The sequence below is a fragment of the Thermobia domestica genome, chromosome 1 (genome assembly GCF_964235325.1).
Source record: "Thermobia domestica chromosome 1, izTheDome1.hap1.1, whole genome shotgun sequence".
Taxonomy (NCBI): domain Eukaryota; kingdom Metazoa; phylum Arthropoda; class Insecta; order Zygentoma; family Lepismatidae; genus Thermobia; species Thermobia domestica.
The window spans coordinates 360,956,493-360,983,424 of NC_137454.1; the positions used below are offsets into that span (position 1 = coordinate 360,956,493).

A 26,932-nucleotide genomic window follows, 5' to 3' on the forward strand; every position below is an offset into this window, starting at 1 on the left:
TTACGTTCAATTGAAATTATATGCATACAGTATTTATTATGACAGAGAGATCGATTATTCACTCTCGTTGCTTAAATAAACATTTGAACATAAATAAAATAAACATAGGATGCTCTCACCGCAGGGTCAATATACTGCTCCTGATCATAAATCAAAGTAACTATTTTTATACCACAAAAAATATGTTGTTTAGTAATTATCAAACGAAATTGCAGAATCGGAAAGAAATTACAATTTGAATCTCGTAAGAAAGAGAACAAATGAAATCTTTGAGTTTACGTCCCACGGTTTTGCCGGTTAGGCTAAAGGAGACGGTGATGATGGGTAATGAATGAAATGGTGGAATGAAGAAAGTGGGAGGAAACTGGAGAACCCCGAGGAAACCCACGCACACGGTGTTTGTCCACCACAAAGTTCGCTTGGCGGGAGCAGGGTTTGAACCCGGGACCCCATGCACCAGATGTGAACGTCTACCACTTTGAAATCATCTCTTTTGGGTAAATTTGAGTTAAATTTTCCGGAGACAACTGACTTAGTGAATGAAACAGTGATTGTTCATGACATACTGCACGGGACCCAGTAGATGTCGCGACCACCAGTCAGTGGAACATTTGCACAGTCCATATTCCTAAGGAAAGTGAAGTCATACACTAATACACACAACACAATAACATTTTATTTTATTTTAATACATTTTACATTTATTTTTATTTATTTATTTATTTTGTAAAATTGCAAGTTCTATGATATCGTGGTATGTCTGAGAGCAAACAAAGACACTGATATTTTGTTTCATAGTACTAGAACAGTCATTTCCATGTCAATTTTGTGACATGACAGTCTTCTTTCCAACAAACACATAGGATACTACTTCATAGTACCAGACTAGTTGTTTTTTACTTTGTCGAAGACATAATAGACAGAAGAACGGGAAAACCAAGTCGTTCTATAAGTCTTCCTATATTCAAGCACACCATAGTTCGAATATCTAAAATGTATACGAAGCAATATATCTAGCAAGAAGACCTCTTTAAATCTAATGTTTCATTCTTATATAAAAGACAACATACGTTTTTTCTTCTTTTTATGATAATTTGAACCAAATCAATTTAACTTCATAAACCACTTAATGTACGTACATTACTTCTGCGAACCAAATGGAATGTGATCACTGCTGAATATTTATTGGTAACATTTTATTGCTAATCAATATCGGAAGTATCCATGGCATAACTGAAGAAAATAAAAGTCGAATAATCAATTAGTTTAATAATAAAAAAACGAATTCGTTTTTGATATGAGGTATATTATGATGTTTATGAAGAACGTTGTACGTATGTTATTTGAATAGGAAACACACAATGAAAACAGCGTTGAAATACTGTTATCATTTTGAAGTTATTTAAGAAAGAATGGCGGAGTTTCGTAAGTGAGACTTGGCTGTGTAATACAGGTGTAACCTACGAGCTCAATGCATATTCAGTGGTACGTGAAGACGAAGAGGTTAGCTGAAGACCATGGAGCACGGGCGTACCCACGGATTATCCATCGGGTCCGGACATACCCAAGGGCGCTGATCCTGGGGGCCCCGGCCTCCCCCAAAGCTCATGTGGGACCCCCCCATTGTATTTATGAATATACAATATTTGGCATAATTTGAATGCAATTTGTCTTAACATCCTCATATATATACTTTTTGCATCTGAATGCCCCCCCCCCAAATTTACAGAGAAATCGGCGCACTTGGACACACTCTCAAAACTTGATAACACGACTAACATTTGTATACTTTTTCAAACTTAACTATTCTTGTTAAGCAGAGAAATGGTAGATGTAGCCTGATGATTTTATTCCCCATCTTCCTTTCCTTATAAAAAACACCTAGTTCTAGCACGTTTTTTGATAATATAGGTGGCAACAATGAACAATTATTTATTGAGTTTTCGGGTGCAGAATAAAACAGGTTTAATACTACACAGACGTAATGGATGCCCCTAATAAAAAATTCTGGGTGCACGCCTGCCGTCGACCAAGGAAGCTTGTCAATTGCAGGATGACCTACCAATAATAGCAGAATAGCTATGATGATGATGGATATAATTAAATATTGTACTTTCTATTATTGTTTTAGATAACGGTCTCGCCTTCGGTGCAAGCGGTCCCGGGTTCGATTCCTGGTGAGGCCACTCGGTCGAAAAGGTGTAAGAACGCTTTCTCAGGCTAGCCACCCTGAATGAGGTTTTCCTGGGTTTTCCGTTTCCGTTTCCACAAAAATAGTTTTACGTGTTTTCCGAAAGTTTTCACCGAAACCAGTTTCGGTGAAAACCAAACAGGTTTTGAAGAAAACCGAAACCGGTTTTGGAGAAAACCGAAACCTGTTTTGGAAAAAACCGAAACCAGTTTCGGTAAAAAAAACCAAACCGGTTTTTGGAGAAAACCGAAACCTTTTTTGAAGAAAACCGAAATGTCGGTTTTTCGAATTTCGGTTTTTTTCTAGAAAAAACCGGTTTTGCCCATCCCTAGCTCAAACCTTTAAAACGTCTCGAGAACATAATAGGTACTTAGTTTCGTTTATCGTTACTCCTCTTTGGCTCAGTGGCGGATCTAGAAGGTAAAAACTAGGGGGGGCAGTCAGAACCCAGATTATGATAGATATATCATAATTTTAAGCAAATCACTTTAATAGGTACAAAGTTTCAGAAATATATGAATAATACTTAAATTAATTTTGTCACTCAAAAATTTGAGGAGCTTAGGCTTCGCCGACTTCGCCGGCTTCAGGCTGGATTTGTCATTGCTTTAGCCCAAAAGACATAAACCAAACACTTTCCATTATTACAGTAATCGAAGTTCTTTACAACATAGTGATATGGATGAAATAAAGATGAATTGTTATACAGGGTTTGAGAAGCAGTAGAACTGATTTTGTCCAGCCAAAACGTTGTGAAGGAGGGGAATGTTACAGATCTGTTTGGGTGATGGTGGGTCTTAGCTACCAGCTCACCAGTCGCCAATCGTCTCCACGACTTCAGGAAGTGTCGATCGAGCTTAAGGTGAACTTTTCAAGGTGCTTTGTCACCTCCACATTAAATTGTTTCTTAGAGCAGCGTTACGCCCTGAAGTTTTGCGTCAAACTGTATAAAACTGCGAGCCAGACCCATGACATGATCCAGACAGTTACGGGAGTGATCCGGAAGAAAGCCCGCATGAGCAAGTCGAAAATGAAATTGATGATGATAATCTTTTTTCACAGAGACTTTTCACCGCCTGGTAAGACTGTGAATGCTGCATTCTACGTGGAAGTACTTGAAAGACTCAGAAAATGAATCGCCCGCGTTAGTCCAGCAATCAGTGAGTAAGATTCATCACGACAATGAGCCGAGCCACACCGCCTTTGCTGTCATGGACTTCCTGACCAAACATGACATCACACAGCTTCCGCCATCCACCCTACAGCCCCGATATCGCTCCTGCAGACTTCTTCCCCTTCCCCCGACTGAAAAGGGTCATGAAAAGAGGGCACCACGGCTCGGTTCAGGCCATTCAAGAGACCGTAACGAGGGAAGTGAAGAGCATTCCAGTTTCTGCGTTCCATGAGCCTTCAGTGATTGGCAGAAAATGAAATGAAATCTTTGAGTTTTACCTCGCACGGTTATGCCAGTTAGGCTAAAGGAGACGGTGATGATGAGAAATGAGTGAAATGATGGAATGAAGAAAGTGGGAGGAAACGGGAGAACCCCGAGAAAACCCACGAGCACGGTGTTTGTCCACCACAAGGTCCACACGGCGCGAGCTGGGATCGAACCAGGGACCCCAAGCACCGGAGGTGAACGCTCTACCACTGAGCCACCGCGCCCCGTCAGTGATTGGCAGAGTTGAGACCGTAACGAGGGGCGTATTTTGAAAACTATTAAATCGATGTGTCAAAATTGTTAATATCTTTTAAAACAAAATTCAGTTCTGCTACTTTCGGGGAAAACCCAGTATAGTTAGGAAGACAACTGAAATATTTGAAAAGCACTTCAAAACAGTAAACTATCCAACAAAATATAAACTTCAAGAAACATTATTTATACTTTAGATATACGAGACTGTAAGGAAAAAAAGCTTGAATGTAATTATAAAGAATGTAAATTGCTATAACAGACAATATTTTTAATTAATTATTTCCTATGTGATATACGTATTTAACTAAAAACAAAAGAAGAGCAAAAGGAGATCGCGGTAATTAATAAAAACTTGAAACGAAATTAAGTGAAAAGTCTTAAACTTTCGAAGAAAGAAAGGAGAAAAGAAACTGTAATTAATCATTGGGTCATTATATGAGTCAGTGAGAAAGAAATGATCTTATGAATGCAAGAAAAAAATATGGAGTGAAAATTAAAATAAAGAACATGATGTAAGTACAAGAAAATCCTTCAGAATATATACATTATATTCTTATCTTTTCAACTTTCTTATTCTGTACCAATAGAATCCAAGAAATAATGTGGAAGAGGACGAAGAAGTTGTATGTAATGCGTGAGGTAGAATGTTTTTGTTGTATTATTTTGATCCAGCAAAATAGAATAGCAGATGCTAGTTTTTTTCTTTTTTTTCTATCAGAGAATCTCCGGGCAGAGAGAGATGAGAACGAGATTTGAGCTAAGAAAGAAAGAACAACCTTCACTTTTGTATGAGCTGTTCGCAATCAATCATTCCTTGTGACACGTCATCTAAAAAAGAAAAAATAATGAAAAATGCAAGAAAACTTGGAAGAAAAACGGGGGAGACGAAAGAGAAAAATAAGTAACACAAAATGATTTTTTAAAAATATTTTAAAAAATGAAATGAGGGTCTTCAACGACTTTCTGAAAAGTGTGGAGTTCGTTTTTTTTTTAATTAACGTTCAATTAATCTATTACCTTACTCAATCTAGTCATTACTTGACATCACATTCTTTTGACATCACACACCCATATCAATCCTTTAATATCTTGACTAACTGAATCTACCTATATCGATCCGTTAATATCTTGAATAACTGAATCTACAAATATCAATCCGTTGATATCTTGACTAACTGAATCTAGCCATATCAATCCGTTAATATCTTGACTAACTGAATCTAACCATATCAATCCGTTAATATCTTCACTAACTGAATCTACCCATATTAACCTGTTAATATCTTGACTGACGAATCTACCCATATCAATCCGTTAATATTCAATTAACTCAATCTACCCATATCAATCCATTAGTATCTTGACTAACTGAATGAACACATATCAATCCGTTAATATTCGAATCATGGTTCATACCTCATTCTCTTCAGAATAGAGCTGGCTTTCAAATGGTACCACTTGCATGCTCATACCATATACCAGGAGCGGGAAAAATGATGTCAAAGGGAAAATTTCGGAGGGAAATTTTTTCTCGCAATTTGGGCCTGTCTGGAGCGACACTGTGTGAACGTAGCCATCTAAAAAAACTGATAAATAGTACTTGGTATACTGAATGTGTGTGCCAAATTTCAAGTTTCTATCTTGAATACTAAGGGCGGGAGAAATTTTATCAGGAATTCCCACCATGTCCCAAATTACCGTAAAACACCATGATCTCAGGTAAAAAATTTCCTCAGACATCCCTAATTACCCTAGGGTCATGTTTCGCCCCTCATTCTCTTCAGCTTAGAACTGCCTTTCAGGAGGTATGACTCACGTGTCTCCATCATGTATCTAAGGCGGGAAAATCCCGAAAAAAGGGATTTTTTGGTCTAAATATCCTTTTTTTCAACTTTTAGCCCCTCTGGACCCCCAGTTTTAACGCAGAGATCTGAAAAAAATCTGATAAATACTACTAGGTGGGCTGAATGTTCATGCACAATTCCAATTTTCCAGGTGCAAAAGTAAGCGCGCCAAAAAAATATATACCGACAATGTCCCATATTCCCGTATACAGATGGAAATTTTTAAACATTCCCTGAGTCATCCCTAATTACCCTAGGATCATGGTTTGCACATCATTCTCTTCAGAATAGAACTGCCTTTCAAGCGGTACCATTCGCTTGTCTCCATCATGTACCTAAGGCGAGAAAATCCCGTGAAATGGATTTTTGGTAAAAATTTCCCTTTTTCAACGTTTAGCCCCTCTGTACCCCACTGTTTTAACACAGAAGTACGAAAAAAATCTGGTAAATACTCCTCAGTGGACTGAATGTTTGTGCACAATTTCAATCTTCTAGGTGCAAAAATAAGCCTGCAAAAAATAATACCGAAAATGTCCAAAATTCCCCTATACAGAAGCATATTTTGATAAAAATTCCCTGACACTTCCCTAATTGCCCTAGGGTCATGTGTCGCACATCATTCTATTCAGGATAGAACTGCCTTTCAGGCGGTACCATTCACTTGTTTCCATCATGTATCTAAGGCGGGAAAATCGCGAAGAAAGGGACTTTTAGTAAAATATCCCTTTTTTCAACTTTTTGCCCCTCTGGATCCCACCTGTTTTAACGCAGAAATCTGAAAAATCTGGTAAATACTACTCGGTGGACTGAATGTTTGTGCAAAATTTCAATCTTCTACGTGCAAAAATAAGCCCGCCAAAAAATAATGAACACAGACCGGCCCCGCAATATTAAAAGAAAATATATATTTTAGAATTATGACGTCATCACCTCCTATGTCTCGACGCAGGAAGGTGTGAAACCATACGTAATGTCTTCTACAATGCCTCTGGACTTGAAAAACAAAAAAAACAAAAAAAAACGGACGAAAAAGCTCAAATAGGAGAGTTATAACGCAATGTAGCATGAAGCACCCCGTATGGTACAGATTGTACCATGGGATCCCCAGTGAAAACAGCAACACTTTCCGAAAGTTTTTTCCATCATGTTTCCGTTTGGGGCTTAAAAGAAAGCAGAGCTTTGCAAATGCAATAGTTTCAGTCGATTTTCTAAAGGTTGAAAGAAATGGATTCATCGAGCAAAGCAATATAACATTTGTCAAGTAGGGAAGAAAACAGATGCTAGGAGGAGAGAAGAACGCTCTTTTCCTGCATAACACTTGCGGAGCTCCTCCGTGGCTAAGCGGTTAGCGTACGCGCCTTTGGCGTGGGAGGCCCGGGTTCGATTCCCGGCGGGAGCTCATGTGGTTCGGATTCCACGTTAATCAGTAGGTCCACGTCTCATATAGCCTCGCTGCTGAACGGGACGTAAAACTCAAAATCAACTCAACTCATAACACTTGCGACCCTCTTTAAAATACTTCCTTCCGTTCTATGAATCAGTGTTGTCAGGGGTAAAGAATATTGTTACATGTCACTTTGAAGAATTTCAGTGTGAATGGTTACTTTGATAGATATTGGTGCACCCCCTCAGACAATCTTGTATCCGGCCCTATATATATAACCTACCTACTGCCGTCGTAGAAATGAAGAAAAATACGGAAAGATCTGAAAATTTGACATTACCTTCATTAATAGCGAGTAGGACCACCTTTGGTACGCAGAACGGCCTGCAGTCGACGGGGAATGGAAAAATACAGGTTGCGTATAGATTTCAAAGGAATGGTGTACCATTCTTCCGCCAAAGCAACTGCAAGTTGTTGTAGAGACGACGGCAGTAGGTAGCGGACTCTCACATCGGTCTCCAAAACTGACCACAAGGGATCAATGATATTGACGTCTGGCGATAGTGGAGGCCATGGCAGATGTAAAACTTCATCTTCCTCCTCATCAAACCAGTCCTGGACGATGTGAGCTGTATGAACAGGGGCTATGTCATCTTGAAACACGGCATTACCATTTGGGAACAAAGTTTGCACTATGAGATGAAGCTGGTCACTTAAAATTGTTACTTAGTCCTTGGCAGTTGCATGTCCATGCAGGGTGATAATGGGTCCGGCAGAATGGGCGGGTCAATGAACCACCACCATGTTTCACTCTTGGTAACAGACAGTCTCTATCATACGCATTCTTCTGACTGTTTTGACGCTATCAGTGTTTGTAAACGCTCTATTCGGCTCAACTGTGACTTTTGGAGCCGTGGTTATCTTCTGCTTGGTCACAATTCTACCCAATGCGTGTTTGTCTTTGTCATACAACACACACTAACGTCCACGTTGGTGCTTTGATGATGCGGATTTTCCGGAAGACTCGTAGACAGTCATGATCTTCGAGACTGTTCCTCTTGATACATTAAACATTTCAACTACTTTCGTCTCAGAAGCACCCACTATATGCGCATGCACAATTTGCCCTCTTTGAAACTCTGTCAGCTTAGACATGATTCACGATAACTTGCATGGACCGATCGCTGAACTGCAACTGGCCCATCTGTTCGATTGGCCACGTTATTCACCTTACAGGATGTGCTAGTGACCACAGCGACACCTATCACTCTAACGCAAACTGTGTTTGAAATGGCTACCTCTTTTCAACCAGATGTTGCCCTAAAAAGTAAACTGTCATATTGTCTAAATCTCAGTTATTATACTTACTAATAACGCTGTTTCTTCCTAGTCGGCAGAAAAGATATCTACTACATACAACCTCTGACAATAAAGTTTTGTGAATGAAGTCGCTGTGCTCGAACTGGTACACTGGTGCAACGAAACACTGCGCATGAGTAGAGACAAGTGCCGCCATTGTAGACCCAACGTTGTTCAGTTGTGAGTCAACTTTGGCCTGTGTGAGACGCGTTATACCAAGTGAGTGTTAATATGGCCAGTTCCAAACTGATAACAGTAAAATGAACGAACAATGGATCAATTTGAAGTTTTGTTTTTAAGCTCGGCAAGACACAGAAAGAAACCCATGATATACTGGCACAGGTTTATGAAGACCAAGCAGTATCCTTGAAGTGAGTTTACGAGTAGTTCGGCCGTTTTCGAGAAGGGCGGGATAGTGTTTCTGATAACTCAAGTAGCGGAAGGCCGTCAAACTCTCGCATAGACGAAAACATTGAAAAGGTGACGGCATTAATCACGAACGATCGTCGATTAACTGTGAGAATGATTGCTGAGAAATTGAATATTAGCCGTGAATCTGTGAGACTTATTCTCACCAACGACTTAGGGAAAAGGAAAATGTGTTGTGGACTCGTGCCACATTACTTGATGATGACCAGAAGCACGCATATTTTCTTGCCTCACAGGATTTTATCGCTATGATGGATGAAAATCCAAATTTCTTGAACTGTATTGTTGCTGAGGATTAATCCTGGTGTATAAGGTACGATTCGGAAACAAAACGCCACAAACGGACTGGCGTTCTCCTGCATCACCTCGTCGGAAAATGTCAAAGCAGAAAAATCACACATCAAAACCATGCTAATCACCTTTTTTGACAATAATGGCATAATCCACAAGGAACTTCTACTTGAGGGAACAAAATTGAATGCTGCTACGTATGTTGAAATTTTGAGAGGCTTCATGAAACGTGTACAAAGGATACGATCCCAGTACTCAGAACCAAGTTCATGGTTTCTGGTTCACGACAATGCTCGCTCTCACACAGCCAATATCATCAGACAATTTCTGGCCCAAAAGGAGGTGGTACAAGTTCACTATCTACCATACTCGCCAGATCTGAATTCTTCCGACTTCTTCCTATTTCCAGACCTCAAACTCGCGTTGAAAGGAAAGAGATTTGACGATATTCCAGACATTCAATAAAACGCACGATGCTCCTGAGCATCATCCCGAAAGAAGACTTCTCAAAAAGTTTCCAGGACATGTACAGCCGTGCTCAACTTTGCATAGCTGCGGGAGGGGACTACTTCGAAGGACAGTAAGGTAAGTTTCATTCATATTGTATCTATTTTCTATTTATGGGATCACTCACCAAACTTTATTGTCAGAGGTTGTATCAACTGCAAAATCAATTTTCTCATCTTCATATTTTTAGTTAATTTTGCCATAACATTACTTACCATACCTTGCAATCTCAACTTTTTTATCCCCCAAACAGTCAAGAAAGTGCGTGCTTCCTCGTGGTTAAATGAACTTCTTGTCTTTGATATGGAAGGTTCTGGTTCGATTCGCAGTGAGAAAATATGCAGTTCGACTCCCATGTCAAAACTGTATCTTCAACTCTCGTATAACTTTGGTATTAAATTGTAAATTTACGGTAAAGATTTAGAATAATTGGGTGTGTTAATTTTATGGTTAAAATGAGTGAATGTATATCAAATATATTAATTTCCGGCAGCCGTGTATTTCTGTACAATGTACAAAAACTGTATTTTATATTTACAAGTATAGAGTTACTAATGTGAAACTCGTATTACTATAAGTGCTATAAGAACTCGTATCACTGCGAACCCCCATTAAGCCACTTGTAAAGGCAACACAACCTAACCTATCCTACTCTACTTTAGAATTCATTCGACCTACTTTACTAACATAACCTACACTAATCTCTACTTTACTCTACACTACTCTACCCTAGCACACGTTGGTGCGTGTTTTTTTGTCCATGAAAAGTCGTTTTCTTGGCACATCAGTTTGGATTTATATTGTAAAGCTCCATACCCTCACGTATAAGCTACTACTATAAGCACATGTATCAATCACAAACACGTGTTATTTTGTTCAAAACACAAATATCAGCAGATGATGGAAGACTGATACGAAGAATCAACGAAAGAAAACCGAAGATGGCCGACCTCCCTTCACGGACCTCCTCTTCAGGAGAACGTCTATAAAAGAAGACTGCAAGAGGACGGAGGCATCAGTCTATAGCTGATCAATAACCTATCAATACCCTTCTCCTGGAGCCGCAATGGGCTATGGAGAGTTTTTTTAAAACCCTATCTCTAGAAGCTGCAATGAGCAAAGAAGATATCCTGTGATCACCTTTCTCCTGGAGCTGCAATGAGCTACGGAGAAATCCTATAATTGTTTCCCGAGGCTCCAATGGGCAAAGGAGACTTTCTCTAATCATCTACTCTGGAAGCTGCAACGAGCAAATGAGTTCCTGTCATAAACTATGACACATTGAATCTTTATTCGGAAGCCATTACTGTGGCTGTGGATTAATGACAGTAGGAAATTATTTTTACAGTAGTGCTTGACGCTATTTGTTAAATAATTATCTACCATTAATATAAATAGTGGAAAATTGATTTACTCTTCATTCTATCTTTTAGCGTTTATATATTTTGCAAATTTTTTGGGGAGGCCCGTGCCCACCCAGCCTACCCGCTAAAACCGCCACTGACTAAAACTCTAAAAACATTTGGTGAATTACAAAGAAACCCTGTAAAACTGTTATAGAGATTTATTTTGAAATAAATAAGGTTAAGAGCTTTATATCTCGGACTTTTATTAGACTCTACAAAACAAAACATTGCATTATTATTAATCTGTACGAAATTATTTCAGCTTGTTCCAGGATAATAACGATCCAGAATGTCGTAGAGAATTATATAAGTAAGAAAACTAAAGTAATTACTATTTATTTATTTATTTTGACGAACTATTGTAAACCTACATGAAGTTTACAAACCAAAAATTAAGGTGTTTGCTCTTAAGAATCAAGCGAAATTAAAATACCGCTAATTTTACAGTAATTATGTGATATCTTCAAATAGATAAAAGATAATCGAAATGTGGAACAAGAGCGCGCTAAGCAATATTATTTTGCATGAGGTATCGTTATCAAGAGTCGCCTAGTAACTTTCCATTTGCAGCCATTTAAAAATGCGAAAATAAATGCCGATTTTCTAAATGGTTGGAAATCGAAAGCAGATAAATGAGTTGTGATAACCGTATCTCATGTAAAATAACATTGTCCAAAGCGCTCTTGTTCCACTTTTTGATTCTCATTTATATATTTGAAGATATCACATAATTACTGTAAAATTAGCGGTATTTTACTTTCGCCCGTATGGGGCTTCTTAAGCACTTTTACCGCTAACCTTTGCTGACTTGTAAAATGACCGCAGTTTCTTTTTAATTAAAAATATTTAGTATTCTTCATAAAACATGTCTTGCTTTTTAACCTTATTACATGTTTTTGACAGCAATCTTCTATACTAGGGTGTGCAGTTTTATAAGTTGTGGAAACTATTAAACCAACTGGTAGGGGGGAGGGAGATGATAAGCATCTGTTAACTTAGTAATTGTGAAAGTTGGGATAATTAAAATTCATAACGTATACATTGTGGTATCTGAAACTTAATTTAATTTAATTAAAGGAAGTGAATATGTGTATTGAGTCCTCCTGTGTAATTGATTATCTGGGTAGTCATTTTTCACGAAAGCCTCGCACATGCAAAAAACATTATCATTATCCAGAGCAGAGTTTCTTTCGTTCTATAGTGTATATACGTATATACATATATGTACATATAATATGCAGCTCTATGTTGCTTGCTGTATCATATCTCTCTTGATATCCTGTCCTGTAATAAATCTTTCCGCTTATTGAAGCTGTTAACTGCCGTCAGAACCCTCCCATCTCATTGAACACTCAGGGCAGTGTTTTTTATGGCCTGTTCAACCTCTGAGGGGGTAACAATTTCCAACAATGACATACATGCCATGACGAAGGCAGATAGAAAAAGTAATTGCTCACTGGATGGGATATTAATCATTCTAGTGACATCATTATAAAGAGCAAACTATTAATACTGCTACAACTATTACTACTACATTACTTCTTTTTTTAAAAAAAGAAATCCTTGCAATTGCGCGATACAACATGTTAATATTCTATTTTCATTTAGTGTACACTGAATAGAGGAAAAATTTAACTTTGAAGTAGAGGTTATTGAAATGTGAACTATAGTACTTCAAACTTGGCATGTTCCATCATGACTAAATGACTAGCGCGCATAATTTATACGAACCGAACGTGGTTTCGGACTCCATTCCTATGGGGGAGCACAGTGGTGCAGTGGTGAAGTGCCTACCTCTGGTGCGTGGGTCCCTGGTTCGATTCCCGACCAAGTAAGTTTGTGGCAGACAACATCGTCTCTGTCGGATTTCTCGGGGGTACTCCCGTTTCCTACTTTAATGCTCATTCCGCCAATTCTTCCATCATCATTCACTTGCTTTAATCATCGTCTCCCTTAGCCTAACGGGCATAACTGTGGGACGTTAGACTCAAGAGTTTCATTTTAGATTCCTATCGGAGGCCTTATACAGGGTGTTACAGAAAGTTTGTCATAATATTTTGGAAATTTGATTCCTCACATCAAAATAAGGAACCAAGTTCATATGGACCTGTGGTCAGAAATTCGAGTCAGAGAGAGGTGACGGACCGACATCTATTACTAACGGTGGTTCAGGGTTTATTAATAGTACTTCATCTCTATTTCTACCTAATTCTACATTACTTTACAAAATGGTTCCTTTTCATCATTTGTAAATTAGTACTTTGCTAATTTTGGCTATTGTTTAACATTGGGGGGCCAGCTTTTGCACCTACTTTCTTGCGATATTCTATTCCGATGCGGTTGTTTTATGGTTTCATACGTTAAATTACGTTACCAACACTAAATTCAGAAAGCACTACAGAGCGAGCGTTAGCGAGTGAAGGCGAGTTAGAGCCCCGCATGGCACGTTGTTTTCTATCTTCGTTACCAACAATTCACATCCTTTTCTCACATAAATCACTTCCACTTACCTTTACGGTTTCTACAAATCCCCTACTGTCCTGAAGAAAATTGTGTTCGATAGTTTCTTGACTACTTGAACACCACTATCAACTCATTTCTTCCGTAAATCATCCTACTTTTTGCTAATTTTCACCCCCCAATATTAGTGTTATTATTACAATTACCTTACTTTTTAGTGCAAATGGAAATGGAACTTAAAAAATCATATTACTAGTTATATAAAGTACAGTCAAAGAATATTTAAGTGTTTAACCTCCAAATTCTTTAAAACCTAGAAGTAAATCATAATATATTAAAATAAAGTAATTTTTCATATGGTTCTTATAATTTGGAAGATAAAGTAAACAAATGGAAATAAATTCCTTCCCGGAAATTTGTAGGCCAGGGGGAAAACCGGGAATATTCCCATTTTTTAAATTCCTTCCCACTGGGAATATTTCCACTGTCCATCACTAGTTTTGTCCGCCGTTTCTATATCGATTCTAATAAATGTCTCAATATCTCACAATGTCTCAGAACTGACTTACGCCACTTTGCCATCCAACTCAAAAACCAAATGACTTCACACCTTCACACACATATTAAGCTTGTTAAGATCTACCAACATTTGAAATTTAGTCAAGTGGTGACCTTTAGCTTCCGAGTTATTGGTCACCAAATTTTGGGCTTGGGCTTAACAAATGTGTTAGGGGGAGTAAGGAAATGGATCTGAGAATTTCGGAAATTTTACGTTCTTTTACGGGGAAGGAAATAAAAATCACCACTTAGGAACAGGGTTTTTCGTTCATAAACGTATATTACCAGCAATTAAACGGGTTGAATTTGTTACTGACAGACTTTCTTTTATTACTCTTAAGGGACGGTGGTGTGATATTGTTTTAAATGTACATGCCCCAACGGAAGATAAGGATGACGATATAAAAGACAGTTTTTACGAAGAAGTGGAACAGATATTTTACCAACTCCCGCGATACCATATGAAAATTCTATTGGGGGATTTCAATGCGAAGGTAGGACGAGAGGATATTTTCAAACCGATTATAGGGAACGAAAGTCTGCATAAGGAAAGTAATGACAACGGTGTTAGACTCGTGAACTTTGCAACATCCAAAAACCTAATCGTGAAGAGTACAAAATTCCCACATCGCGACGTTCATAAATACACTTGGACATCACCAGACGGGAAAACACATAATCAAATTGATTACGTTTTAGTAGATAGAAGAAGGCAATCTAGCATAATTGATGTCCGGTCGTTTAGAGGGGCTGATTGTGACACTGACCACTACCTGGTAGATACGAGAGAGGTTATCGTTGAATAAAGGTAATATTCATTGTCCGAAAACGGAGAGATTCAATTTAAAGAAATTAGAAGAGAGCCAGGTAAGAGAGGAAAACCAGATTGAAATTTCGAATAGATTTTCGGCTTTAGAAGATTCGGAGTGCACTAGTGTTGAGGATACCTGGATTGAAATTAGAGATAGCATTAAAATTTCAGCAAAAGAAAAATTGGGACACGCGGAAGTACGTAGGAACAAACCATGGTTCGACCAGGAATGCATAAAACTAGCAGAGAAGAGAAAACAGGCAAAATTACGCTGGCTACAAAATCCGAATGAAATGACTACACAAAATTTCGCAGATATCAAGCGGGAAACTTCCAAAACTTTTAGAACAAAGAAACGCGATTTTCTGAAAGCTAAAATTAAGGAACTTGAAGATAATAGTAAAAATAAAAACATCTGGGACATGTATAAGGGAATCAACGAATTTAAGAAAGGCTATCAACCTCGTGCTTATATATTAAAGAAATCTGACGGTACAGTTCTCACTGACACGGATAGCATCTTAAATAGATGGAAAGATTTCTTTGACGATTTGCTTAACACGCAACCAAAAACTAGTGTTCGTGGAGAAAAGGAGATACACACCGCAGAACCGTATATTCCAGAACCCAACCGAATAGAAGTAGAAACCGCTATAAAAAAAATTAAAGAAACACAAATCTCCGGGTGTAGATGAAATTCCGGCTGAGTTAATTTTAGCTGGAGGCAAAAAATTGTGAAACAAGATACACAAACTCATTCTCCTTATCTGGAACAAGGAAGAATTGCCACAAGAGTGGAAAGAATCAATCATTGTTCCAATCCACAAGAAAGGCGACAAAACTGACTGTAATAATTATCGAGGCATTTCTCTTCTGTCAACATCCTATAAAATCCTTTCAAATATTCTGTTAGCAAGACTGACCCCATACGCAGATGAAATTATTGGAGATTATCAGTGCGGATTTAGACGAAATCGATCAACTATCGACCAAATATTTACCATTCGACAAATACTCGAAAAAAATTGGGAATACAATACCCCGGTACATCAACTATTTATTGATTTTAGAAAGGCATACGACTCGGTTAGGAGAGAAACATTATACAACGTTCTTACAGAACTTGGAATACCGAGAAAGCTAATTAGATTAATTAAGATATGTTTAAATGAATCCCAAAGTAAAGTCCGGGTAGGAAAATTTTTGTCCACGAGCTTTCACGTCGAAAATGGCCTGAAACAAGGAGATGCGTTGTCGCCATTATTATTTAACTTCGTTTTGGAATACGCTATAAGGAAAGGGATACGGACAAAATCTCGCGGCCGAAACATCGCCACCCAAAATCTCGCCGGGCCAAAAGCTCGCGTGGCCAAAACCTCGCCGCCCAAAACCTCGCCTGGCCAAAACTTCGCCGGCCAAAACCTCGCGGGACAAAATCTCGCCGGGCCAAAACCTCGCGTGGCCAAAACCTCGCCGCTTAAAACCTCGCGGGACAAAATCTCGCCGGGCCAAAACCTCGCCGCCCAAAATCTCGCCGGGCCAAAACCTCGCCACCCAAAATCTCGCCGGGCCAAAACCTCGCCGCGAATGAAACTTTTCTTTAAAATTTACCCAATGTGTTTCTTAATATGCAATTCCACATTAGAAATAATAATAATAATAATAATAATAATAATAAGAAGAAGAAGAAGAAGAAGAAGAAGATACAAAACATCGTGTGCGTGGGCTTTCTCGGGTTATTCCCGTTTCCTTCCAATTTCTTTATTCGATCATTTCCTTCATCCTGGTCATCTACGTCTCCTTTAACTTATAGGACATAATCAAGGGACGTCGTAAAAACTCATATATTATTTCATATTTTCATAGATATTATTAGATTTTTGTTAAAATTTTAAGTTTTTGGATGTTTCAAAGTTCACGAAACTAACCTCGTTAGTTGTCATTACTTTCCTTATGCAGACTTTCTTTCCCTATGACCAGTTTAAAAACATCCTGTCGCCCTACCTTCACATTGAAATCCTCTAATACAGAAATAGAATTTTCATATGGTATCGCGGGACTTGGTCAAATACCCGTGATACTTCTTCTGAAACAGCGTCTTTTATACCGTCATCCTTATCATCTGTTGGAACATTTACATTTTGGTCAGGCGATATTTTGGGTATGGCGATATTTTGGGGCGCGAGGTTTTGGCCCGGCGAGATTTTGGCCCGCGAGGTTTTGGCCAGGCGAGGTTTTGGGAGGCGAGGTTTTGGCCAGGCGAGGTTTTGGTCCGCGAGGTTGTCGCCGCGAGGTTCTGGCCGCGAGGTTTTGTACCCAAACCATAAGGAAAATCAAAGATAACAACCAGGGCTTACAGTTGAACGGTATTCACCAGGTTATGGCATATGCTGATGATGTAAATTTAATAGGAGATGATAGGAGAACAATAGAAAGAAATGCAGAGATCTTATTAAACGCTTGCAGGGACATGGGTTTAGAAGTAAATGCAGAGAAAACTAAATACATGCGTCGGGACCGGAATACAGCAAATTATGGATGCGTTAAAATACTAAATAATACTTTTGATAAAGTGGATACTTTCAAATATCTAGGATCAATATTAACAGAGGAAAATCATATTCACGGAGAAATTAAATGTCAACTAAAAGCAGGGAATTCGTGTTACTATTCGGTTCAAAATCTCTTGTCGTCGCGAATTCTGTCGAGGAATTTGAAACTTAAAATATACAAAACGATAATCATGCCTGTAGTTCTGTACGGCTGCGAAACATGGTCACTTACTCTGAGGGAAGAACATAGACTGAAAGTATTTGAGAACAAGATCCTGAGACGAATATTCAGACCCAAGAGGAACGGGAATGGGGAATGGCGGAAACTTCATAACGAGGAACTACATAATTTATATGGTTTACCCAACATTGTTAGGGTCGTCAAGTCTAGGAGGCTTAGATGGGCGGGTCATGTAGCTAGAATGGAAGAAAGTAGAGACGCTTTCAAAGTCTTGACTGGAAGACCAATCGGAAAACGACCATTAGGAAGACCTAGGCGCAGATGGGAGGACAATATTAAGATGGATCTCGCAGAGATTGGAATACAGAGTATAAACTGGATGCAGTTAGCTAAGGATAGAAGTCAGTGGAGAGCTTCTGTGAACGCGGCATTGAACCTCCGGGTTCCATAGGCCATAGAGTTAGTTAGATAGTTTTTTAGTTACGGGGAGTAAGTGCAATGAGTAGTTATAATCAAGATTAGCTTTTCAAAAAATCATTGAAAGATGATTTCTTTTCCACAACAGGGTAGTTTGCTACTGTTATATTCTGTTCTTAAAAGTAGAAGTCAATAAAAAGTAACTGAATTTGTTCGTACAAAAAGGGCTTAAGTCACCAAAAATGGCGAAATTCAATTACCATCGGATTTTGTTCCTATTGGGTACCACTATGTTTCAATGCATAAAGACCTTCAGTTTCATTGGTTTAACATTTTATAAACAGATGTCAACTTCGATTATTCTAGTCAGCATGGGCTTGAGTCAGTGACTGAGCCCTTTCAGCATGGAGAATTATATTTGTTTTATATGTTAGTGGCAGTAGCTATTTATTTCGCTCCATTCGGTTAGTAGACCTACAAAGTCTGGAACCTTGCAGGAAACGTCTTTGCACAGTTTTATGATTAATAAGAGCAAGAAATTAATAACTAGATAAAATTACATGATTGCAGGAATTCGTCTATAATATACATGCAAGAAGGGCTTCAGTCCACAGAGGAAACCATTTTTTTTTTCTTTACCATGGCAATGAGCATGGTTTTCCTATACAGCATTCGATTAATGTAATTGTTATCTACATGGAAAAGACTTGGCTTATTTTGATTTTACAATTTCAAAACTGTAGTGCTTTTTTTTTCAAGACTATATTTGACTGAAGCCCCTTCTGCATTAACTGACTCAACTATTTCTTACTATATTTTAAATTACTAGAGACGAAGATTAAAAAGTTTATATTTTATTATGTTCTCATCTGCAACGTTGATTCTCTGAGAAACGTTACCTCAGAACTTCTATAATAAATACGTTCTTCTTGCTTTCAACATTTTGAAGAGTCGAGAGAGCTTTAGTCATTTATTACATTTGATCTTCAGCTGGTGTGCTGGGTGATAACTTCTCGAGATCTGTCCGACACGTCATGTCAATTCACGCGGGTAATTTCATTTTCCATCGTGCTAACTTTCTTACTTCTCCCGTCCCTGGGAAATAAATGACATTTCCTCTAGACATACAAACACACTTAAAGAACTTGCTATTTAGACAGTGAAGTCACAGGAAACCTCTCTGTAACGAATTCTCTGCTAAATTTGCACGAAGTCTCTGTAGATCCGGATTCAAATCTGTAAGATAAAATCACCTAATTTGGACCACGAACTTTAGGTTTATCTTTAGTAGTTACAGCGTTGTTATAATTTCAGATCAAAGTTTCTTAAGGCTGATCATCTATTCTGTTTTCATTATTTTACATTTTTTTAATCCTCTACGGATGGGCGTGACACACAGTTGTTCCGAGAAATGCCTTCTCGAAGGTAAATGTAAGTTTTGCCTCGTGTTTCGTATCCAGGAGTTGTCTCGTCTTAACCCTTTCAGACCTGGTGGTCACATTTGTGTACATTAAGTTTTAAGCTTAATATATATAATTACTCTGGAGGATTCTAAATGGCTGGGTTTTTATGTCAGAATTGTTTGAACTTTTCTAAATCACTTTCCACTATTTCTGTGGTGTTTTAATCTGTTGTCAGGAAGCATTGCACATTTGTTGTAGACTACTTGCAGGAGCAATCACAATGGACAAAGCTCACCCACGTAGGCTGTTTTATTCTTGGCGAAACAAGCTATTTTCAATAAATTCTCCTTTTGTTTTAGTGATGTATTTTGAGTTTCTAAACTATATAGATCACAATGATGTGTTCGATTAATCCCATTTTTATTTTACATACGTATTTCAACCCTAATGCACGCAAAATGTTTCGTCCATAATTCTCTAAATATGACATCCGCAAACAAATTGACGGTTGTATTTCATTTGTTAAGTCATAAAGAATAATAATTCAAAATAACAATAACACCGGAGAGTAAACAAAAAATCAGGTCTGAAAGGGTTAAAATTCAAAATGAGATATTTCGGTTTTCGAGGAGAGAACCTTGGCTTCGAGAGAAGACAAAAATATTTCGAGCTAAAATAAAGGGTGTCCTAAAATTCATGCAAGAAGTAATTTTGATAGAAAATACAGGTTTATAATTAACTTGTATAATATAATAATTAACTTGTATTAATTAACTTGTATAATTAAACTTGTAATTTTTTTTATTGATTCTGAACAATAGCTAGACTGGGATCTCAAATTGATCTAGTCTCTCTAAATTTTTTAATTAATCTCTTCACAGTTGATGAAGATAAATCACTATTCCGACCATATTTTATAGGAATATTGCAAATGTAGCTGCCAAATCTTCATTATTTTTAAAATATTTCTCAACAACGGGATCGCGTTGTTCTTTCGTGTAGCACTCCATTTTTAATTACCCTGAACTGTCAGCTGTCACGTTGTCCTTTTTTTCCTGTTGGCAACACCTTGCTGCACCAATGGCGCTAAATTCAAATTTTGTGTGAATTTGGGACACCCATTGTATATTTTAAAAAAATATAGTGTGGGGAATCTACAACATTCTGATCAACATGCAGTAAATCTCACAACTTATGACACAAGCAACCGACTACATAAATGGCGTATCCAACGAAGCTACCAAGTCATTAGTTGTCTTTTCTCAGAAGTTAATAAAAATGTACATATGTGTGTGTGTGTGTGTACATATAAAGCTTGGTAATACGAATCTAGAGTGGATAGATACGGAGATGACTTCAGGCGGTGGCCCGGAGGGGAATTGTTCTGCGGAAATAAACCTATAATCATGCTAAATATGGGCTATCATAATCTTATGCCTTGTTTTATCGGACTGAAAAGGGGGCAATGGTTGTCCTCGAGAGCCCATTGTGCATAAGCTCCGACACTACGTCTGCAACCCACAATTGCATTACGAAAGAAAGAAGAAAAATACAATACTGCACTTTTAATCCAGTACATTTTCCAATCTAACAATCTAGAAGACGTTGCACATTGTAGATATTCAATATAATGCAGAAAATTCAATATTTTTTTAGTTTAAAATAAGGACTTTCAGATTAAATTGGCTAATCTAGATGTTGTTCGTTGCTTCTGAAGTTCATTAAATCGAGGTTCAAAAACATGAAGAATGAGTGTATTCTTGTAAAAAAAAAAAAAAAGTGTCCCAGAAACAACGCAGCTTTTGAAATTCCCGCTATGTATGTTCTAGTAAGTTGGCAGCACTGAACGTTACACGATTTTCGTCTATTGTCTTTGTGCTTAGTAGTCACGTAGCGTCGAATAGCTAATGATCATCATCAGAGTTTGTGAACAGTCTACACAATATTCACTATATTTGTAATATGTTTTCACTATAACAGCACGTTGTTTTGTCGCGAAGCGCTCCATTCCTACCCGTACAAAAAAAAAATTACGATCATCCGTTATTCGGCTACGTGACTCCGTGACTACTAACCACAAAGATAATAGATGGAACTCCTGTTACTTTCAGTGTTGCCATCTTACTAGAACAGAAATGGCGGGCGTTTCAAAAGTTGCGCTCATACTAGGACACCCTTCAGTACTATTATTCACCTCCCTCACTTTGCGTATTGAACATTCCTCTCCCAGGAAAATCTGAAATCACCATTGAATGGATAAATTTAGAATGCAGAGTTGCCAACCTCAGAGCATAAAATAATCGGTTTTCGTCTTTAAAATTATCGTATATACAAAAATTATCGTATATTCGTTATTCAAGTGATAATTATACAATCAAGCATAATACTACTAATAATAGCTATTATACATAATAAAGTTATGTAGTAATCTTCAGTTTCGAACTCTAAATTGGCGTCACTGCCTTCATCATTTTTAAAATCCTTATTACACCGCAAAAAGTGAGGTGTTGAGATAATACAAAATGACTACCACTTTAGCATGTTAATTGTGTGTCAATTCAACATCAATTTTTTTAAGGCTAGCTATGGGCTAGGAACCTCTAAGAGGGCTACACCCTCTTTTAGGGAAGGGAGCTGAGAGGATCACTACGGTACTGAAGGATCGGTTGTTGGGCTATGGGTTGTTATTTACTTATGAAACTTTATTATTATCATCATCATTCTCGTGGAAAGGTCTTTATGAAGGTCATAAACATCTTTACGGTTATGCTGGAACATAAACACGGTATAGACATGAGCAGAAATACAACAGAGTTTATACTACAGAAATAATAGTAGAAACACATTTTTATATAATCATATTCACATAACATTTACAGGATAGAAAACACATTCACATTCAGTTACAGTAGAAAACACAATGTAACGAGTGAGAAATTTTAATACAAGAGACAAAGAGCAAAAAAAGAGAAATCATAAGGCATGATGAAAATGAGTGATGAGGTGAAGTGCACTTGACGTCACAACACAACATAAGCTTGTTAGAAAGACGAATGAGGTTATCTTCTGCCTAGGGGTAGCTCTAGGCTAATGAAGACGTGGTGAACCCTGTTAGTGAAATGGAATCACTGTGCATAGGATATAAAAAGATGGGGAATATGGACATGCAAACGATAGTCTTCGAGGATCTGTAGATCGAGATGGTCTGGAGGGACTGTGTAGCAATATAATGTAAAGAGAAGATGAAGTGGAGTATTATGGTAGCGTGCAGGCGATGAGTGAAGTGCAAGATGGTGCATAGTTTCAAACAGTAGAGGATGGTGATGTGTGTAGCGTTGAGTTATGAATTTTAAACGGAGACTTTCGGGATGGTAGCTGAGTATAGGAAATGAGAAATGCGGGAGGCAATAAGGAAAGCATGTCTTTCTAAAATGGCTAGTTTCTGGTAGTATGAGGAAGGAGCGAAGATCCATGCCGGAAAACCATAAATGAGAATGGGTCGGAGGAAAGCCTTGTATGTGTTGAGGACAACGGGTGCTTTTAGTCCCCAGGTTGTGCCGGTGAGTCATTTCAGGAGATTTAGGCTGTTATAGGCTTTAGTTGTGACATGATTAAGATGAGGCTTCCAAGTTAAATGATGGTCGAAAATGATACCTAAGTATTTAACGGTTCGTGTGGGAAAGATGGGCGTATTATGGATATGAAGTGACAGAAGAGATGGATTCCGGTGAACTTTAGTGCGTTTACGAGGTGGTATGAATACAATAGCTTGAGTTTTTGTGGCGTTAATCGTGATTTCCCATTTTGAACACCAATGGGTGAAACGATCGATGGCTGTTTGTAGTGAGAGGTTGATATCCTGAATAGTTTTGCCAAGAGCAAAAAATTCTGTACCATCTGCATATTGAAACAGGTGGACGTCAGTAGGAAGATGTAGAAGGCCGGCAACAAAAAGGATGTATAATAATGGGGAAAGAGCAGAACCTTGAGGAACTCCGTACATGAGGAAAATTGTATTAGATAGCAATGTAAGAGATGCGACAGACGAGAAAATGATAAATGATGCGAATGTATGCCATCGGAATTTGAAATTTAATGAGTTTATAAATTAACGCTATATGCCAAACCTTGTCGAAAGATTTTTCAAGATCGAAAAGTACTAGACATGATGGTTGAATACAGTTGTAATGATTTGTTATGAGGATTGTTAGACAAAGTAGCTGATCGTTAATAGAGAAGGATGAACAGAAACCAGCTTGATGAGTCGGTAATAGTTGACGGTTTAGGAAATATGGGTGTAGGCGTTTCACAAGAATGAGCTCGAATATTTTGCTGTTAACTGAATAGGTCAGTAAGAAGAAACATCTGACGATAATTTAGCTGGTTTGGGAAACATGAGTGTGTTGGATACTTTCCAGTCTGTGGGGAAAAACCTGTGAACGTATAAATGAGTGCCAGAAGAGTGAATAGGATAACGGGACTTTCTTTAATATGTGATAAAGTCTTAGAGCTTCTGGATTTCTGGTACGAAGAATTTCGCGGTAAGATTGATGTGATCGACGGACTAAGGCTAGATATTGTGGTGGTAGTTTTAGACGATATGGGATTGATTCAGATTGAGGGATATAAAGTGCAGATGCGTGTTGAATGGAAGTGGTTATGAGAACTACATGTTGTGTAAGTTCGTCTGGTGAGGTAGGAGGTTCGGAATCGACCAAGGCATTTTCAAGATAAGAACGATATTGAGACCAATCGGCTTTGTCATAACGGAATGATAGACGTGATGAAGGTAAGGATTATGCAGGAGCCAGACCTGAATGATATATGAGCTTGATGGGTGCACGATCACTGCCGATTAAGTCCAGAACATCTATTGTGCAACGATTAATGATGGTATTTGAAACAATTGCTATATTGGGAGTGGTATTACTAATAGGGTGAGTACAGTGAGGAAGATTGAAAATAGTGCCTGTAGTATGGACTGTGATAAAGTCAGTAAAGGAGGTTTGGTCGGCGTGTGAACGACTATGAAAGTTGACATCGGTCAGAATAATGTAGTGTTTATAAGTATTTGAAATGTATGAGAAGGTATGAAGTATAGGGAGGCCAGGGCGCACATAGATGGTAGCAAGAGTGAGAGCGATATTACGAAAGTATAATGGGGTGATGACATATTCTGGAAGTGGATCGAAACGGGATTGTGTGTCGAAAACCTATTGCAGCTCCACCATTGGCTCTGAGGGCTGGTATATGACTATCATGGCGGAGTAAAGTGTAGCGAGAAATAGAACAAGATGAAGTGGGTTTAAGAAAGGTTTCGTTTAGGGTCAACACCTAACACATCACCTTAGAGCATATAAGAAATACCTCGTTACTGGCTGTACGTATTTGCATTGTTTTTTTTTATTATTATTTGATATGAGCAACGCTTTGCGAAACATATTTCGCATTTATGGCAAGTAACTAATGACACTCTATGTTTTCTGTAATCGGTCACAATAATATTGTTGTAAACCTGTGAATCATCTGACAACAGTTACACAGATAACTGTGCTTCCATCTATTTTCTTTATCTGTTATTCTTGTGTCTTGGCATATATGAACATAAGATGGCAGAAGTCAGATGATTCACAGGTTTACAACAATATTATTGTGACAGATTACAGAAAACATAGAACATTATTCGTTACTTGGCATAAGTGCCGAAAATATTTCGCAAAGCTTTGCTCATATTAAACGATAAATACCAATGCAAATTCTCTCATGTAGTAACTAGTTATTGTTGATATGCTCGGAAGACGATGTGCTTGGTGCTGAATTAACCCACAAGTAACACGCTAAAGTGGCAGTCATTTTGTGTTGTTTCAACACCTCACTTTTTACAGTGTAGGACTACTCTGAACAAAAACAGTATTTCCAGTACCTTGTAAACGTAATTGAATTTAAAGAATCATTGCAGGATTGCTATTTATCAATTCTCAAATCGTTAATTATTTATTTTAGCGGGAATGACTGTCAAAAACCTCCGTGTATATGTTTTATAATTATTTAATGCACATATAGACTACTATTTATTTGCATGTTCAAAAACTGAGAAAAAATGTGCTTTCTAAAATTATCATATATTCAAGTATTATTGGATAGGCATTATCGTAGCATTAAGGCTTAAATTATCATATATCACGATGAATTATCGTATGTTTGGCAAGCCTGTCAGGATGTGATTAAAAATTCCGCGTATCTATACAAGTACTGGATAATTATATGACTTTATTACCCAACCTAGATATCCAACTTGACCGCTCCTTGTATTATAAAAAGTTCAAATGTGCTATGACAATCATCTTAGTATAAACAGCGAATGGGCTGTGCATAACACTAAAATGTACTACATATTTCATTTTAGATTTTTGAATGTACTTACCTATTTGAATGACATCAGGAAGCGCTGTGCCCAGAAGGAAAAGACGGGATGTTAAAGCTAAATACACTATGATATACGTTGCCATTTTTAAATCCCTATTTGAAGGATGCCATGGAAAAAATCCCAGACAAACACGCGTCTGTTAAACCACGATGCTTTTCACTACATTCTGAAAGAAAGAAAAGTAAAAAAGAAATACATTAGAGCGTTAAGAATAAAGTAATATTTATTGGAGTTTGTGTGACAAATTACTCAAGATCTTAATTCATCTGAGAAATGATGATGAGTATAAGAAATCATCCTTTGAATTTTTTTTAAACTTATAATATGTTACGTTGTAATAAATTGGAAATGCTCAAGCTCACAAGAGGCTATGACTATCAAGAAGGATAGTTTCCTTTTAGAAATAAGCACTTTAGTAACAATTTTTCGCAGAAACGACTCAAGATTTTGTTCATATTGCCAATTAGTATATGTACTATTGTTCGAAGAAACCCAGAGACGAATATTCGGATCCAAAAGGAACGGAAATGGTGAATGGCGGAAACTTCATAATGGGGAACTATATAATTTGTATCGTTTACCAATCATTGCTAGCGTCATCAAGTCTAGGATGCTCAAGTGGGCAGGTCATGTAGCCAGGATGGAAGAAAGTAGAATCGCTTTCAAATTTTTTACTGGAAATCCAATCGGAAAACGACCATTAGGAAGACCTAGGTGCAGATGGAAGGACGATATTAAGATGAATCTCGCAGAAATAAGAATACAAACTAGAAACTGGATCCAATTGGTTAAGGATAAAAATCAATGGAAAGCTTTTGTGAACGCGGCATTGACCCTCTGGGTTCCATAGACCATAAAGTTTGTTAGTTAATAGATGGTGCTAGTATCAACGTCTTAAACTTCCATCTAGAAAAAATAAATGTAACTATTTGATGGATTGTTAGATTTACTCTATAGCTCTTTATGTACAACGTTGCTACATAGTGCAACTCACCACTGTAGACGAAAATCCTTTT

General features: G+C 37.8%; 1 protein-coding gene across 3 annotated transcripts in view; it reads right to left on the reverse strand.

Moving 5' to 3' along the window:
* Positions 1-26,932, reverse strand: part of LOC145664127 (glutamate receptor ionotropic, kainate 2-like) — a 333,349-nt gene that overhangs the window by 152,374 nt on the left and 154,043 nt on the right. For all 3 annotated transcript variants that reach the window (XM_081730516.1, XM_081730507.1, XM_081730526.1), the window contains one exon: positions 25,914-26,082. In XM_081730516.1, the coding sequence (XP_081586642.1) occupies positions 25,914-25,998 (85 nt within the window). In that variant the 5' untranslated portion in view covers positions 25,999-26,082. The remainder of the gene's footprint in view (positions 1-25,913; positions 26,083-26,932) is intronic.